Genomic DNA, 19,820 nt, shown 5'->3' on the forward strand with positions numbered 1-19,820 from the left:
CCCTCTGCGACACATATCGGCCATTCACAACACTGCCAGACTGTTTCACCACCATTATAACAACAAATATGCCTCCATGTATAACCCAAAGAGCACACACAGTGCCCCCTAGCTGCCACAGGGGTCACTGCATCACAATATATATATATATATATATATATATATATATATATATATATACACACGCATCGGGTATTCTAGAATATGTATGCGTAGTGTATAGCACAGCCCACGCAGTACATTGCGCAGCCCACGTAGTATATTGCTCAGCCCACGTAGTACATTGCACAGCCCACGTTGTATATTGCGCAGCCCACGTTGTATATTGCGCAGCCCACGTTGTATATTGCGCAGCCCACGTTGTATATTGCGCAGCCCACGTTGTATATTGCGCAGCCCACGTTGTATATTGCGCAGTCCATGTAGTATATTGCCCAGCCACGTAGTATATTGCCCAGCCACGTAGGATATTGCCCAGCCACGTAGTATATTGCGCAGCCCACGTTGTATAGTCACGTAGTATATTGCCCAGCTACGTAGTATATAGCACAGCCCATGTAGTATATTGCCCAGCCACGTAGTATATAGCACAGCCCATGTAGTATATTGCCCAGCCCACGTAGTATTTTGCACAGCTCACGCAGTATATAGCAATGTGGGCATGATATCCCTGTTAAAAAAAAGAAATAAAATAAAAAATAGTTATTTACTCACCTTCCGGAGCGAAGCGGTTACCGACGCTGCTCGTGCGCTCCGGTCTCAAGCGTGCATTGTGGTCTCGCGAGATGATGACGTAGCGGTCTCGCTAGACTGCTACGTCATCATCTCGTGAGATCGCAGCATGGACCGGTTACCGGAGCGTCGCGAGCAGGAAAGGCCTGTTGTTGATCCAGGGGCCGACGGACGGTGAGTATATAACGATTTTTTTTTATTATTATTTTTAACATTAGATCATTTTACTATTCATGCTGCATAGGCAGCATGAATAGTAAAAAGTTGGTCACACAGGGTTAACAGCAGCGGTAACAAAGTGCATTACACCACGGCATAACGCGGTCCGTTACCGCTGCCATTAACCCTGTGTGAGGGCAGACTGGAGGGGATTATGGAGCGGGCACTGACTGCGGGGGAGGAAGGAGCGGCCATTTTTCCGCCGGACCGTGCCCGTCGCTGATTGGTCGTGGCTGTTTTGCCACGACCAATCAGCGACTTGGATTCCATGACAGACAGAGGCCATGACCAATGAATATCCATGACAGAGAGAAAGAAAGATAGACAGAAGGACAGACAGAAAGACGGAAGTGACCCTTAGACAATTATATAGTAGATATACACAGTATATATATATATATATATATATATATATATATATATATATATATATATATATATATATATATATATATATATATACACACACACACACACACACACACACAGGGTACACACCCTTCGGTCACATTAGCGCTCACAGGAGTCACTACATGACGAAGGTCCTGCAGACGAGCCGCCTTCACTGCTCGCACTACACGCGGTGTCTGCTCTATTGGATCCCGCTTTCTACCGGAAGCTGTGTAAAGAATGGCTGCCACCGGCCGGGGCGGCTGTTCGCTGTGATCTGAACTACTCCGTTTACTTCTACAAACCTTATCACTGAACATCAGGAAACCTCGCTCTTCTTTCGTCCCAATATCAGGGGTAAGAACTGATCCATTTTTTAACCGCATGCTAAATATTTTTCTAACTTGCACACCACATTCAAACCCCTTAAAACTATTGGTGGGCCATTTTTAATGGGCCACTGTACCCCTACTAACTAATAGTACGATTGTCCTAATAGTACAATTGTCTTTTTCTGTGGATACCCCACTGGCCGCTTTCAGCGTGAAATATATATATATATATATATATATATATATATATATATATATATATACACAGGACAGATCAAAAGTTTGGACACACCCTCTCATTTAAAGATTTTTATGTATTTTCATGACTATGAAAATTGTACATTCACACTGAAGGCATCAAAACTATGAATTAACACATGTGGAATTATATACTTAACAAAAAAGTGTGAAACAACTGAAATTATGTCTTATATTCTAGGTTCTTCAAAGTAGCCACCTTTTGCTTTGATGACTGCTTTTCACACTCTTGGCAATCTCTTGATAAATTTCGAGAGGTAGTCACCGGAAATGGATTTCACTTCACAGGTGTGCCCTGTCAGGTCTAATAAGTGGGATTTCTTGCCTTATAAACGGGGTTGGGACCATCAGTTGTGTTGTGCAGAAGTCTGGTGGATACACAGCTGATAGTCCTACTGAATAAACTATTAGAATTTGTATTATGGCAAGAAAAAAGCAGCTAAGTAAAGAAAAACAAGAGGCCATCATTACTTTAAGAAATGAAGGTCAGTCAGTCCGAAAAATTGGGAAAACTTTGAAAGTGTCCCCAAGCGCAGTGGCAAAAGCCATCAAGCGCTACAAAGAGACTGGCTCACATGAGGACCGCACCAGGAAAGGAAGACCAAGAGTCACCTCTGCTTCTGAGGATAAGTTTATCCGAGTCACCAGCCTCAGAAATCGCAGGTTAACAGCAGCTCAGATTAGAGACTAGGTCAATGCCACACAGAGTTCTAGCAGCAGACACATCTCTACAACAACTGTTAAGAGGAGACTTTGTGCCCCAGGCCTTCATGGTAAAATAGCTGCTAGGAAACCACTGCTAAGGACAGGCAACAAGCAGAAGAGACTTGTTCGGGTTAAAGAACACAAGGAATGGACATTAGACCAGTGGAAATCTGTGCTTTGGTCTGATGAGTCCAAATTTGAGATCTTTGGTTCGAACGACCGCGTCTTTGTGCGACACAGAAAAGGTGAACGGATGGACTGTACATACCTGGTTCCCACCGTGAAGCATGAAGGAAGAGGTGTGACACTGTTGGGGATTTATTCAAAATTGAAGGCATACTGAACCAGCATGGCTACCACAGCATCTTGCAGCGGCATGCTTTACCATCTGGTTTGCATTTAGTTGGACCATCATTTCATTTTTCAACAGGACAATAACCCCAAACACACCTCCAGGCTGTGTAAGGGCTATTTGACCAAGAAGGAGAGTGATGGGGTGCTACGCCAGATGACCTGGCATCCACAGTCACCAGACCAGAACCCAATCGAGATGGTTTGGGGTGAGCTGGACCGCAGAGTGAAGGCAAAAGGGCCAACAAGTGCTATGCATCTCTGGAAACTCCTTCAAGATTGTTGGAAGACCATTCCCGGTGACTACCTCTTGAATCTCATCAAGAGAATGATAAGAGTGTGCAAAGCAGTCATCAAAGCAAAAGGTGGCTACTTTGAAGAACCCAGAATATAAGACATAATTTCAGTTGTTTCACACTTTTTTGTTAAGTATATAATTCCACATGTGTTAATTCATAGTTTTGATGCCTTCAGTGTGAATGTACAATTTCCATAGTCATGAAAATACAGAAAAATCTTTAAATGAGAAGGTGTGTCCAAACTTTTGATCGGTACTGTATATATATATATATATATATATATATATATATATATATATATATATATATATATATATTTATATATATTATCTAGACTGTGTTCCAAATTATTATGCATATTATGCACAAAGTTTAGGAGTGATAAGGTTAGAATTTTTTTGTTTGTCATTTAAACTCATTGATGGTGATGTGTGTCAGGGCTCTTTATATCACTGAAAGCAATTGCAGATACCTGTGCAAATTAGTTTGGCAGGTGTGTCCAAATAAAGGCAAGACTACTTAAGAAGGCTGTTCCACATTATTAAGCAGCCTACATTTTTTGCCAAAATGGTAAAGAAAAAGGATGTGTCGGCTGCTGAGAAGCAACAAATTGTGGAGTATTTAGGTCAAGGCATGACTACAATCAACATTGCCAAGACACTTCATCGTGATCATCGCACAATCAAGAAGTATGTAGCGGATTCCCAGCACACACGTGTGCGTGCTGATAAAGAAAAATTGAGGACTCTTTCCAACAGGCAATTGCGTAAGGTTAAAAGAGCAACTGCAAAAATGCCTTGTCATAGCAGCAGACAAGTTTTTGAAGCTGCTGGTGCCTCCAACGTCCCCAGAATAACAAGATGCAGGGTCCTTCAGAGGTTTGCAGCTGTGCGTAAGCCATCCTGTCGACCACCTCTATCCACTGCACACAAGCAGAAATGGCTCCAGTGGGCCAAACTATACATGAAGACTGACTTCCAAACTGTTTTGTTCACCGATGAGTGCCGTGCAACGCTCGATGGTCCAGATGGATGGAGTGGAGGATGGCTGGTTGATGGACACCCCATGAAATCACGGCTAAGGCGCCAACAAGGAGGAGGTGGAGTAATGTTTTGGGCTGGAATCATGGGGAGATTGTCGGCCCCTTTATGATCCCTGAAGGGGTAAAGATGAACTCCATAATCTATGTGGAGTTTCTAAAACAACACTTCCTGCCATGGTTCAAGAGGAAGAACCATGCTTTCCGCAGAAAGATCATCTTCATGCATGATAATGCACAGTCTCATGCTGCAAAAAACACATCTGCATCTCTGGCTGTTATGGGCATAAAAAAGGACAAACTTATGGTGTGGCCACCATCTTCTCCTGACCTCAACCCCATTGAGAACCTCTGGAGCATCATCAAAAGGAGTGTCTATGATGGCGGGAGGCAGTTCACATCTAAGCAACATCTCTGGGAGGGTATTCTGTCCACATGCAAAACAATTGAAGCAGAAACCATCCAAAAACTGACATTCAATGGACGAGAGAGTTCAGAAGCTTCTTTCAAACAAGGGGTCCTATGTGCAAATGTAACATCACCTAGAATAAAGTTTTCACTTGAAAACTGCTGGATTTCATTTTGTAATAAGCTGATAATGCTTATAACTTCACAATTGACCATTTTTTTGTTCAAAATAAAAAAAAGTTGAAAACTCTGCTGTGCATAATAATTTGGAACATGCATTTTGAGTGTTTTTTTTTTTTTTAAATACTGTTTTCATCGGCAGTTTGTTCCAAAACATTGCAATTATACTAGAATAGTAGATGACTGGAAAATAACAATGACTGCAATTCAGATCGGTAATTTAGAAAAAATATGAGGAAATATTATTTGCATAATAATTTGGAACACAGCGTGTATATATATATATACGCTGCTATTTGTATACAATCTTTCGTAGCAGCAGAATATTTGGCCCTCTTTCTGACACTTTGCGCTGTCATTTCTTATTTTTATATATATATATATATATATATACTGTATATATGTTTTGACAAATATTTGAGCTCATGGATCCAGTCTATGTCCATTTTGCAAAGAAAATCTCGCCGTACGGATGCCATACGGATGACACACGGATAATTTTTGGAGAAAAAAAAAAATCGCATTGAATACAGATCACTGTTCAGGAAATCTGCGTATCTCGGCCGTAAAAAACAGAATGTATTTTGATACGTTAGGAGTGACCCTGGCCTTAGACATCAGGGAGGGTCCTCTCGAATGTAGGAGTGATAGCTCTCCCATATGTATGATACAGGGCCACCTGAGGGCCCTTACCAAACTCAGGTTTCACGGCACATTCAGGCAAATGGGCATGTTTTATCTGGCATTGTAAAGTGATGGGGAAAATGTATTCCACTATCTTGCTAACTATTTGGCATGAACCTCCCAAATGTATGAGTGAGAACCCTCACAAATGTTAAAGTAAAAAATAAAGCCAAAATGCTCCGTGTGAACATATGCAAGAGAGAGGTATAATTTTTTTTTTTTTTATTTTGCCTTATATTCATGTAATTATGAAGGTAATAATGTTTCTTAGCATTTTTCCATTTTAAAAAAAATGTTTGGTGGGTCTTTTTAAAAATTATTATTATTCCCAGATACCATATCAGAGTCAGAAAGGCATGCAGGCATCTTCTCGATGCTGTGCCCATTTAGTTTTAGCTATTTCCCATCCATTTAAACTTTTTTCTCAGGCCCCCAGAGCTGTTTGTTTGGTCCAGCAGAAAAATATTTGGCTTTCCCATTGACTTGACTTGGATCTGTTATTTGGTACGAATACACGGATATTAGAAATTATTTGTGCCGATTTTCCCAAATCCGAATATTTCACTTTTCAATCATCACTAGTACTTAAGGGTTAGACAGATAGGTCAGAACCAGGAGGATCGAAAAGTAATCAGTAGCGTAATTGAAAAACAATACAGCTACTTGATCAAGAATGGTCCAGCAGTCAGAGTCCACAATAATAAGACAATTGGCAGAAAAATTAAGCAAAGACAATATCAGAATCAATAACGAATACAGCAGAATTGCAAAGCGACAGGAGCCAAGGAAAGTGTGTGCCTAAAACCCTAGATGAGGGCCAGGAGGTAAAACCCTTTTAAATAGACCACCAGGACTACAATCAGAAACCCCAGTATTCTAACCTGACTTACTGGAACAGCACCGTAGTGATTTAAAACAGAAAAACTGCATGACACAGGAGAGGCTAGGTAAGAAGGAGCAGGCTGTATAATGAACTGAGTTTTAGAAAATGTGTCCATGTTTGGTTTACAGTTCCATCTCTGCAAACAAATTGCTTCAAGTCTCTATTTGAAGTTAGACAGTGATGTCATATTTGTGATTAGCATTAATCCAAGCATTACAACCTCCTCATAATTCTAACAACAAAGCCTGCAAGAGGTTTGAGCCATCTCAATGGTTTACAGATTCCAAGAGATTTGCCAAATTTTGTCCCACTCAACCCAAATAATCCGTTAGGTTGGGTGGAATTAACCATTTAATTTTGTTGCTCCCATTTCAGACAGAGTGATGTTTTGGGTAAAAAGGATTCAGTAGGACTTGTATTTTATTCTACTAAATCCCTGCTCTGTTATTCTACCAAATCCTTTCTATGCTTAGTAGTCCAGTGGCCGGCCCTATTCATGGAATCCTAGCACTAGTGATGAGCGAGTATACTCATTGCTCGGGTTTTCCCGAGCACGCTCGGGTGATCTCAGAGTATTTGTAAGTGCTCGGAGATTTAGTTTTTGTTGCCTCAGCTGCATAATTTACAGCTACTAGACAGCTTGATTACATGTGGGGATTCCCTAGCAACCAGGCAACCCCCACATGTACTCAGGCTGGCTAGCAGCCGTAAATCATGCAGCTGTGTCAACAAAAACTAAATCTCCGAGCAGTTACAAATACTTGGGAGACCACCAGAGCGTGCCCGGGAAAACCCGAGCAACGAGTACACTCGCTCGTGACTACTAAGCACAGAAAAATGTAAATAAAAGTTATAGAAAACCTGTTTCTGCCAACCAGAGTGGCCATCAGAGCATTACTGATGTATGTGGCCTGGTGAGCAGAAGGAGGGGGACCCGGACTGGGAGAGACAGGCTGGGCAGTTTGCGCTGAGGCAGCACAGCTGAGCCACTGTATAAACGGCCTGGAAGACTGCATGGTCGCGGGCTAAATACTTTACTTTGCGTTATTAAGCCCCAGTCACTCACAGCCACAGCTACTTATAGTGTATGGTTGCAGGTGATGGGGCTAGCCACATAGGACATGATTGACGTCAGATGCTGCCGGCCCACCCTCTGTTCCTAAGCCACCAGTGTGGCCTGGGCCCATTATATTCAGGAGTTGAGGGCTCGAAAGTGATGAGGTACATGCCCGCCCATTCACTCTTCTGACCTCCCATTTGCCCTTCCGCTGGTCCACCCACTCACGGCATCACTTCCGGCACCACATAGTGACATATGCAGGTCATTGACGTCATCGGGGACTTCCCCGTGACCCGCACCGCCATCTTGGCACCGGAGATGATGCAATTAGCGGCGTCCAGATGTTCTGACACATGCGCCAATTAAGATGATTGCTTATGGAATATATAAACGAGACACTGGTGACATTAACAGTACATCGGGCCCCCCGAGGAAGCTGTAGCGAAATGCATGTAGGGGCGCGTGCTTGCATCTATGGACACTGACATGGGTGAGAACTGGTGATGATTGAAATACCAATCCCCTAACTACATATAATGATTTAGTGGTCACTGACTCAGAATTTATGATACCTTGACTATTTCTTTTATGCAGCGCTAGGGACTTTGTTACCCCTTATTATGCAACACTGCATTGCCACTTTATATGGCATCATACATATATATTTTTTTTAAAGGGGTTTCTTATATCTTTGTGATTACTATATCATGATGTTCTTGATGTGACACTTTCAGGGTGTACCTGAACCTCATTTGAATTTCTCTGTTTTCTGACAATTGTTCAATGATAAATGTGATTTCTTTTTGTACATTTTTAAAACCATTGTGCTATTAAAAAACTTTTTAATGATCTAATTGGTGGCTGTCTAGCTCCATATTTTCTGTATCTTGTCTTAGTGGGGAGCTCCACTGGGTATTACTCATATTTTGTCCTGATTCATTTCTTTAGGATGTTATTGTACTATGGTATCTGTACAGTTGTGTGAAAGTGTTTTCTCTCTTACTTACTGTGTGAAAGATTTATTGCTCCCCCCCCCCTTAAAACTTAAGTTTACTGTGATTTATCAAGTCTTTGGGAAGCTGACTTCAAATTCCCTTGCTACACCCAGGCCTGATTACTGCAGCACCTGTTCTCAATCAAGAAATTGCATAAGTAGGACCTGCCCGACAAAGTGAAGTAGACCAAAAGTTCCTCAAAAGTTAGACATCCAAAAGAAATTCTGGAACAAACGAGAAACAAAGTAATTGAGAGCTACCAGTTTGGAAAAGGTTCTAAAGTAATTCCTAAAGCTTTGGGACTTCAGCGTACCACAGTGGTAGCCATTATCCACGAAAGGCAAAAACATGGAACAGTGGCGAACCATCCCAGGAGTGGCCGACAGACCAAAATTACCCCAAGAGCACAGCGTTAACTAATCCAAGAGGTCACAAAAGACCCCACAACAACGTCCAAAAGAACTGCAGGCCTCACCTGCTTGTTAAGGTCAGTGTTCATGACTTCACCATAAGAAACAGACTGGGCAAAAATGGCCTGCATGGCAGAGTTCCAAGACAAAAACCCTGCTTAGCAATAGGAACATAAAGGCTAGTTTCAGTTTTTCCAGAAAACATCTTGATGATCCCCAAGACTTTTGGGAGATTACTCAGTGGACGGACGAGACAAAAGTTGGAACTTTTTTGGAAAATGTATTACATCTAGCGAAGAAGGTACACAGCATTTCAGAAAAGGAACATCATACCAACAGTAAAATATGGTGGTGGTAGTGTGATGGTCTTTTTTTTTTTGCGGCTTCAGGACCTCAAAGACTTGCTGTGGTAAACGGAACCATGAATTCTGCTGTCTACCCAAAAATTCTAAAGGAGAATGTCCGGCCATCTGTTTGTAGTCTCACGTTAAGGTGCACTTGGGTTATGCAGCAGGACAATGATCCAAAACACACCATAAAGTCTACCTCTGAATGGCTTAAGAAAAACAAAATGAATACGTTGGAGTGGCCTAGTCAAAGTCTTGACCTTAATCCGATTGAGATGCTGTGGCATGACCTTAAAAAGGCGGAATGCTTGGAATCCCTCAAATGTGTCTGAATTACAACAAATCTGCAAAGGTGAGTGGGCCAAAATTCCTCCAGAGCATTGTAAGAAATTCTGCCAGTTATCGCAAACTCTTAATTACAGTTCTTGCTGTTAAGGGTGGCCCAACCAGTTATTAGGTTTAGGAGGCAATCACTTTTTCACACAGGACCCTGTAGGTTTTGATTTCTTTATCCCTTAATAATAAAGACCTTCATTTAGAAGCTACATTTGTGTTATCTTTGTCTATTATTTATATTTGGTGATCTGAAACATTTAAGTGTGACAAACATGCAAAAGAATAGGAAATCAAGAAGGGGGGCAAACACTTTTTCACACAACTGTAGGTGTTAACGTGGTAGTATACATTGATATCTGCTATTGTTCGTTTGCTGACTAGCTAGCATCCAGAGCTTGTCCTACTACCAGTGTCTTCATTACATCATCACCTAGTAAGCACCAGTGTGTTTTTTTTTTGTTTTGTTTTTTTTATCATGGATTTTATAATGTTTGCCCTTGGAGAGTCAGAATGAGACTCCATAGACTTTTATGGTAAAAGAAGACAGATAAGTAGACAGTCCCTATCAAGGCAGACAGTACGTTATCAAGTACCTATAACAGGATGACATGTTGTACTCTTGATTCCAGAATAAACTAACTTTTTGGAACCAATCATCCTGGATTGGATGCGGTCTGCTTATCTGCATGCTGTGACTACTCCAAGTGGGTTCTTTGGAAAATCTGAACCGGTGTCCGGCTTAGTCTGTGCTGTCAGCTACCCTTTTTCCAGTAAACTTGCATTATAAAACAAACTTCCGTCTAATTATTCTGCTTTAAATTAGGTCTATGACATCATGTGATTAAAAACTGAACAGCTGAATCCTGCACCAGACAGCCCAACTCCATCTCCTCTTCAACTCCTGATCCTGTTGCTCCTGCCCGCCTTGCTTTTATCTCTCTTCCTTGTTTCCTTTTGTCAGGGACATAGAATTGTAGTTCTAATGATGACTCATGCAGGGAAAAGAGGCTTACTGTTTCTACATAAAGCTTAGATGGATTCAGCTTGTCAGTTTTTAATCACGAGATGTCATAGACCTAAAAGAAAGCAGAAGAATCAACTCGGTAGAAGGGCAAAATGAGCAATTTAGAGTACACGATGCTGTGTAATCTGATTACTGCAGTATATTAAGAGGATAAAAACTTTGATGGGAGCGCTTCTTTAACGATGAAGCAAGCTCACTGCTCTTTTGACTTTTTGAATTAATGTTGAGAGGAACTAATGCCAAATCTGGCCCTCAGTATATTCCATAGGAATCTATTGTTCCTTTTTTACCACACTCATGCCTGGCATAATTTCCAATCTTTTATAAGAAATACAAAAAATTCAACATAAATCTCAGGCACCTTTAAAAGTGGTCAGACCTGCCTAAAAAATAAAAAAGTTGAATGCCACATTCCTTCAAGTAAAACCATAAGGACCCTTATCCTACCGAAATACAAAGATGGGCACCATATACGGAGCATTGTACCAATTTGGCCTTATATGTGTGGATGTTAAGGTAGTAGACAACCCCTTCTTTAACTAAATGCTCGACCCTGAAAAAATAATAAAGCCTATACCAACCTCCCATGCCGGCTCCTTTCCAGCGGAGTTAGCACTCGCGGTCCCGGCGCTGTGAATGACATGTGACGCTGGCGCCCAATCAGCGCTGGCGTCACTGTCTCCGCCTTTGGGCAAACTGAACATGAAGAGGAAGCCAGGGCTGAAGCTGATCTCGGACTTCCTCTTTATGTTCAGTTTGTACGAAGGCGGAGACAGTGACGCCAGCACTGATTGGTCGCCGGCGTCACATGTCACAACAACGGCACAGACCTTGGGAGAGAGTGCCGACACTGCAGGAATACCGCCGGCATGGGAGGTGAGTATAGGCTTTATTATTTTAGAATATTATTTGTTCAATTTAACAGAGGATACTCTTCATCACACAAATTGCCACCATATATTTTCTTTTGGACGAACGTTTCGACCCCCTCCTTTATCAGTATAACGTCGATATGTACTGTATGTATTTCCTGAAGAATTAAATTACAGCTTAGCCATGCAATCATTCTCAAAAGCTCCGTTTTTTTTTTATTTTACAATTATATCTATTTTAAATGGTGTCTGGTGTCACATGTAACCGTGTTACAAATACTTAATTCAACACAACAAATGGAGAACAGGTGTTAGGAAACATGGTAATAAATTAGGATATAATTTACAAAAAAAAAAGAAAGCCAAACATTTTAGTAACAGTGTACCAAATTAATACTGAGTACAGAATAAAAAGCAACTAATCACAATAATACATGGGTAATTCCATTCTGTTATGTTAATGATAGCTATACGACGTTCACTCGATTAATAAAAGTTGATAATGAAATTGATCATTTTAAGGTGTATGCACCATTAAGAATTATACGTTTGCCAAAACTGGAATGGAAGCCTTAGCACCAAAAAAAAAAAAAGATTTGCAATACTTCCAGTTCCTAGAATTACCTGGCCTACAACCAACCTCCTTCTCCCACCAAAAATAAAAAATAAAAAACTTACTTTTTGTACCATGTTACTATTCTGTAGCAGCAGCATCAGGTAAAAGTCTAATTTTTACAAGTTTATTTATTTATTTTTTTTGCCTTTAGATACCAAAATTTTTTTTTTTGCAGTCTTGTTACATTTCAACATTTTGGGTCCGGTGCCCTGAAAATACACAACATTGTATCCTATTGTTTCAGCACCAAGGATAAAGTAAAATATATTGGTATAAACAGTTAATATTTCATTCCTTTGAGGTAAAAAAAAAATGTCCAACTTGAAACAAGTTATTGCCTAAAATACAATAATAATAATTATAATAAAATTAAACTCAATTAAACTTGCCAATAAATGCAAACAGGCCCTCAAGTCATCACAAATTATACTCTTTACACCAAAGGCAATCCAGCATCAGAAACCTCAAGGCTGGACACCTCTACAGTATCAAACTGCGAAATAAGTCAATTTTTTCAGTCCTATATCAAACATTGTGCCGAGAGGTAGCATCAGAGTTATCAGGATTGTCACAAATTGTGTATGTGCATGGAACTATTTTAATTTATTTCCTATTTTTGTGCCATTTATTTTTTGCTAGTTCACATTAGAAAATACAGATAATGAACACAACACATGTATCTCACTTTCCTGATACATTTAGTTTCCAAAGAGGAATGAGCTGTAACATCAGTGAGTGACCATGGGGTACATCAGCTTTGACTATGAGATTAATTAAGGCTAAAACGAAAAGTAAAAAAAGGAATAATCTTGTAATTTATATTTTGGAGAAGTTTTTAATTTAGAGATTCCTGAATGTTGCACGGAAATAATTTACAATGACTAAGAAAATAAGAAACATTTTAGGGTCCAAGAACTTTAAAGTTAGGAGTATTGTATAGTATATTGTACATCAACCTGAGGAAGGTAGCAGTCCATCACCACTAATCTATTGCAGTGTCCTCTATAGGGATAGCGCTCCTTAAATTAACCACATTTTTTCCAAAAAAATAGTATTGCATAGAGCAGAGACCAATTATCTGTAGACTTGTGAGAATTTTCCGGTGACCACTCTGGTCATGTGACCCCATGTATGCAATTTGTATACTTCGGGCTACATTCCTACAAGACTTGCATTGAGTGAGGCCAGATACAGTCTAGTAGGAAGGTGCCCACATGTATGGAAATCACATATATGCGATCACGCCGCTTCCTCTCCCGTCGTCAGTACCGAAGAATCCGCATAGCACGCTGTGAGGAGTCGCAAGTTTGCAGTCATATGAAGTTACTGTAGGTTTGCAGTTTTAGACCGGTCAACCCCTTTAACGCCCCCATACACATTAGATGACTGTTGCACAAAGCATAATTTGGCCAATGGCCATCTTGGCCAACTCTCCCATATGCAGGAGTATTCCATCGGCCAAGCACCCCTGTGCTTCCTATGAGAAGGCAGCAAACATGTCTGATGGCAACTTATCTCCAGGAGATGATAGACATCTCCCCCAACAATCAATTGACCGGTGCCCACATACATGTTAAAGAGTCGACCGAACCAGTCTATGTCAGTGGATGCAGCCAACATTAGACTAATGTGTGCAGGCGACTTACGGGCAGACCTAATGGAAACAGAAATCAGCAGCACATGATTTGTGCAATCCCTCTTTCCAATTACCATGCAAACATTATAGAGTTAGGATCCTTATCTAACATCTATTTTGAGAAAAGTACCCTATGTCTAAATTACTATTTGTTAAAATCAGCAGAGTTAAAAAAAAAACAAACTGAAAGTTGGAGTTCTTTTCTCAAACGTTGCACACCGACAGAAAAAAAAAAAGTTCAGATGCCATTTCATTGGCTGCACGCGAAAAAGTTTTAATAGTAAAATAACTCAAAAGTTTTACCCAAAGATTGGAATATATGATAAGATTCAAATCTAAATGTACAGTATATCTGTCCGTTAAAAAAGGTGAAGAACCTCTATTATGTAACATATGAAAACACTATGAAACATTCCGAAAGCCAAATGTCTGATAAATCTATGATGTTTAATGAGTCTATTCGTCACCAAACAGATCTCGGCCATAGCTTAACTTTTTTAATTAAATTTTTGAACCCAAGATTTTCATTTGTGACATATAACAAAACACTAAATGTTGCATTTTGTAAATGTGGGGGACATTAAAGTTGGATAAATTAAATTGTTTATAAAGTTTAGGATTTTTTTTAAGGGTTTTACCTTTGTGGGTGCATCCTTTTTGGTCCCATATGTGATGACATAGTAAATGTGCTAGGGCAAAGATATTTGCAAATCATGTGCATGATGCAGTTTGCCAGAACAGATTGATGTACCCAGGTAAGGCTTTATTCACACTGATGGCATTACCCACGTCAGGGTTTAGATATTTTTATTGAAAAATTAGTAAAGACTGCGGCAAAAGTTGTCAAAAATACTGGAACCCTACCGATCCTCATCACAATGGGGTACATTTGTATCTGTAGAAAATCAGGTGCAACACATGGCTCCACTACTATGGGTCAGTGTGTGATCGGAGTGAAACTTCAACTTGTGCAAGGGGTGTACCAAGAAACCGTTACAATTATTACCCAAGGTCACAAACTGATGTACACGGAGCACATCATAAATAAAGTGCTTTAGGACTTCACAATATTGTGGTCTAATATATTAAATATCTCCTCCAATATTTATAAGACGAGCTGCGATATGAACAATTCCAAGTAACCTTGTCTCATAAATATTAGTTTATAGAATTCAGACTAGAAAGTGAGGTGCCGGTGTAAATTATGACAGTACATAGCGCTAACTTCAGCATACGTAGAAAAACTAAAGTTAGCCAGGGAATCCCACATTGGGCATCTGTCTCGCTATCATTCTACGGAATATATGTCACTTAAAGGGGGGGTATTCTCATCAAACATTTAGGATTCATCCACAGAAAATGCTATGAATAACTGATAGATGCAGGTCCAACCTCATCTCAAGACCTTACACCCATCTTGCATCCCCTGAGGATCTACAGGTAAGCCACCAATGGCGGAACGTGAAGCTCATGGGCCCCAAAGCAAAAACTCCAACAGGGCCCCCAATTATTGCAAGTCTTTAATAGTATTGGTCTTTTTATACAGGCAAAAGGGACTTTAGTGGCCCTCTGAGCTCCACGGCCCGGGTGCCATTGTAGTTACGCCCCAGTATGCCACTCTCTCTATTCACCATATGAGATTTTAGAAAATAACTAAACATATTAATGTGAATATATCATACATATATTTTTTTTTAGATGAGAATAGCCCTTTTAAAAGGTGTTCGCCACCATTAGGGACAGTTTTGTTTTTTACTTAAATGCGTTTAATTGGAAATCATTTTTGCATTTGGGTTCCATGAACAATTTTGCACCATTTGCCTTCTATATCCTCTGTAGTGCACCATCTTTTGCTGGCTGCAGAATAAGTTAACTGAGAAACTGTCAGTCAGCCCACTATAAAAGTCAGAGGAGGAGTTTTTTTCCTTTCAAGCTGATTTAGGATTCATTTATTAAACGTGCAGGGAAAACAAAGAGGCTATAAAAAGCAAGTGGTGCAAAGTTTTGGAACCCAATAGTAAAAATTATTTTAAGCCCCAAAAACATGCATTTAAAATTTAAAAAAAAATCCCCAAAAGTGGAAAACTCCTTTAATTACAATAAAAATATCAATGAAATTTTCACTTATTTGAACACACGATGCATCTTCTCCAAGGATTAAGACTTAATGGGAAATTATTATTGCATTACACATTTTCTGACTGCTAGATACAAAGATGGCAGCATTTTGACAGGTGACCAGGATACCCGGCAAATTGGTAGCTGTGAAAAAGCGTTCTTTTTGGGACGTATTTATACCTCACTCTGAACTATGCAGCGGACAATAGACGGTTACGTAGAGAAACATTAAACCGGCTTTAAATACATTTCTCTTACCTAATAAGAAAGATAGCACCAATGACAACTGCTCTCTTACATTTTTCACATTCCCAAAATGGGAGACTACACTCAGTGGACTTCAGTTACAAAAAGGCCGACACTGCACAGTACCTAGAACATCATAATGTACACAGTGCAAAACAGCGGATCTTTGGGGGCGGTCTTGTGTCTCTGGTCCAATGGTTGTGCCAGTTATTGCAGCTCAACCCCATTTACTTCTTTTTATTTGTTATCCGAGTGCAGTCTGATTTTTTTTCCCCAAGTGCTCCCTGACTGGCATGGCCGAGCATGATCCAATTTTCAGAAGCAAATCAGGGCATGCTGCAATTTCTTTCTTGGACACATTTGGATGGAGGAAAAAAATCAGACATATGCACGGCCCCATAGAACAACATTGGTCCAAGTGTGATTCGATGACTTGTCGGATCACACTTAGACCAAAAATAAGATCGTCTGCACAAGCCCATCGTCAGAATCTGGATTCAAGCGACCGCCATTCTGGAGGCAGATGCGGTTCTCTATCTATCAGACATTTCTGGTATATCCTTAGGATATGACAAATGTCTCGGCATGAGAAAACAATCTCAGCATGCTGGGAGTGCATCTGATGATCGGATCACATGCACTAATACAAGTCTATGGGTGCGTGTGAAACATCGGACTGCACTCGGATGTCATCAGAGTGCAGTCTGTCATCCACAAAGAATGGAGAAATTAAGTTTTCCATCTTCTCCACATCTGTGACATGATCCTCTCATGCAAGAAAATCGGATCACAGTAAGATAACACTCAGATCTCGCTATGACAGAGTTTGATCCGAGTGACATAATCGGTCTGATTCTCTTATATGAGAGAATTGACAACCCCGACCTAAAAGTAATACTTTGCTTGCAAAAAGTTAGAATCAATAGGAGTGTTACATTACATGATCTTTCTTACTATTTTATGTGTTTTCTGTGCTTCTCAATTACAGTGCAAAGGCATAACAGGGTCTCAAATTTGTTGACTTAGACCCTTGTAACCGAGCTCCACTGTGCTCTGTATAATCTAAAGTCATTTAAAAAAAAAATCTTTCTGAGCCGATTTTAGTTTTTTTTTCTCCCCTACACCCATATATCGTTATAAATGTATCTCCGGTATAGGACGTGCAGGCTTTCAATGATGCACCTCTGAATACTGACAACTGTATACCATTATAATCTTAAATAATATACGGAAATTGCTTCACAGCAGTATTACAGGAAAACGCTGAAGAATTCAGGCAGAGTAACAAAATACACTTATTTTAGTTTTTGATTTATAATTGCTTTTTTTTTTGTTTAAATAACATTTCAAAGCCCATTTTTATAAGTTAAACTGTGGTGCCGTAAAACTGAGATAAAATATATATATTTTTTTTTTTTTTTGAGCTATGACGTAAGAATTTTCTCTCTTTTTAGACCACCAAAAGTCATAACAGCTACATTTGGGAAAAAAAAAAAAAAGGAAAAAAAAAAAAGAATAAAGTTTAAATACAGATTGATTCAGTGTCATTTGTAAGTCCATAATAAAAATGGTTCAAGGAGGTAAGCTTGGCAATTGTGGTAGTTGTGCGAACACAAACGTTCCATAGTCTGCTCTGTTCGACCGTTTGACATTGTTCCAATTTGGCTTTCCTCCTTGTTGGGGTGTCCAGCACTTTGGATAATAAATTCACTTCACAGAAGTTAAATACTATTGATATCCTGTCAGTTGTGGCTGACGAGTGGTTATGTTGTACACAGGGTTATCTCATTTCAAGGACATCCACCTCATTCCTCTCCGTCCCATTGAGGAGTGGTCGCTGTTTTTGACCATGGATCACAATACTCTCTCTTTGTCTTGGTGGTATGGGTCAATGTCCTTGGCAAGTTTTGCAACACATTTGTCTGAAGTACGCTCGACTGCAGAATTTGAACTTCAGGACCAGCGGGCAATAAGCCACTTTGTTCACATCTTTACACTCTGGAAAACAGAAGAGGACAAAACACATACATTGGTGAATGTTTTGTTCATTTAAGCAACTTCAACCAAAATAACATGGTCCGCATTTACTAAAAAGACGTGCAGCAAATTTGCGTAAAAAAAAATAGCTAATTTCGTCGACACTTCCCAAATGTCACCTCATCTGGATGAAATAATAAGTAATGGTCTTTTACAAGATGAACAAAAAACATCTCCTTAAAGGGAACTTGTCACCAGGTTTGGCCAATAAGATATGGCCATCACCTTTTGGAGCTGATATACAGCATTCTATAATGCTGTATACCTGCCCCCAACCTGACCTGCAAGATAAGAAAAATAACTACTTATACTCACCCGCGGGTCGGTCCGGTTAAATGGGCGTCGGTGGTCTTGGCCCGGCGCCTCCGTCCTTCTTGCGATGCCGCCCTCCTGCTTGCTTCCTGTGGATGACGCGTCTTCTCAGTACCACGCTCCTGCTCAGGGAGAGGCCAGAGCAAAGTACTGCAGTGCGCAGGTGCCGGGAAAGGTCAAAGAGCCCCAGAACCTGCGCACTGCAGTACTTTGCTCTGCCCTCGACAGGGCAGAGAAGTACGCCTGCGCAGGAGCACTGTGCCAAGGAGACTGTGTAGATGAGGAAGGGACGCATCATTCACAAGAAGCAGGCAGGAGGACGGGGATCGCAAGAAATTGGGAGGTGCCGGACCAAGACCAGCGACGCCTATCGGACTGGACCGCCCCGTAGGTGAGTATAATAAAAGTTATTTTTCTTCTTTTAAAGGTCAGATTGGGGGCAGATATACAGCAATATAGAATGCCGTATATCAACCCTGAAGGGTGATGGCCATATCTCTTATCGGCCAAACCTGGTGACAAATTCACTTTAAAGGTAAACGGTCATCTGATTCAAGCTGTGCGAACCATGGGCAGCATATGTTTCACCCTAAAAAAAAAACTGCAGTGTTTCAGAGAAAACATACTGTGAAACAAAAGTCATGGGCATAGCGACTAGGATAACAATTCCAAGAGGCAGGTCCTTTGCAGTTTCTCCTCGACCCGCTCCCCCTGATTGACAGGTCTCCTCATGGGTGTCTACAGAAAAAGATCTGTCCACCAAATGGATTGGGGCTTGGAGCACCTGCTTCATGGATTATTGATTCTAGTCGCAACGTCCTTGGACATTGATGGAGCGGATCTCTGATTAATGGCAACAAAGTGAGTTTGGTGGATCTGCATAGGACCCCGACACTTCTACTTGCCACTTCAATTAGTTAAGGTTTAATGATGGGTGGTTGACACAAAAATGATCGCAATTCCTCTTCAAGGTCTACTGATAGTGATAGAAACTGGACCATAAAAATGTCTTCTACAGAAGACTTGAAGGATTTTGTATCAAATGGCCAAGCACAAAAGCATCTGCTGCATTTGGGGTGTTATAACTGGCTATAAACTACACTTGTAACGAAGCTTATCATTCTATATGCGGAACCGATTGTTCAGTGCTTGGGAGAAAGTCAATATCCTGCATTTTATGAGGAGCTGAATGTGACAAAGGAATTAGGAAAGGAACCTAAGGAGAGCTATAGAGTTCACAAAATAATGATCACACCAAGGAAGGAAATATCAGCTGTCTAAAGACGCTCCTAGATTGGTTACTGCAACGGAGACTGGAAACTTTCTGGTCT

At 40.5% G+C, this 19,820-nt stretch overlaps 1 protein-coding gene across 2 annotated transcripts in view; it reads right to left on the minus strand.

The window, feature by feature from the left end:
- Positions 1-17,476: 17,476 nt before the first annotated feature.
- The window catches only part of ADAMTS6 (ADAM metallopeptidase with thrombospondin type 1 motif 6), a 363,879-nt gene continuing 361,535 nt past the window's right edge, over positions 17,477-19,820 (minus strand). For both annotated transcript variants that reach the window (XM_077286170.1, XM_077286161.1), the window contains one exon: positions 17,477-18,138. In XM_077286170.1, coding sequence (XP_077142285.1) covers positions 18,029-18,138 — 110 coding nt within the window. In that variant the 3' untranslated portion in view covers positions 17,477-18,028. The remainder of the gene's footprint in view (positions 18,139-19,820) is intronic.

The sequence above is a fragment of the Ranitomeya variabilis genome, chromosome 1 (genome assembly GCF_051348905.1).
Source record: "Ranitomeya variabilis isolate aRanVar5 chromosome 1, aRanVar5.hap1, whole genome shotgun sequence".
Classification (NCBI taxonomy): Eukaryota; Metazoa; Chordata; class Amphibia; order Anura; family Dendrobatidae; genus Ranitomeya; species Ranitomeya variabilis.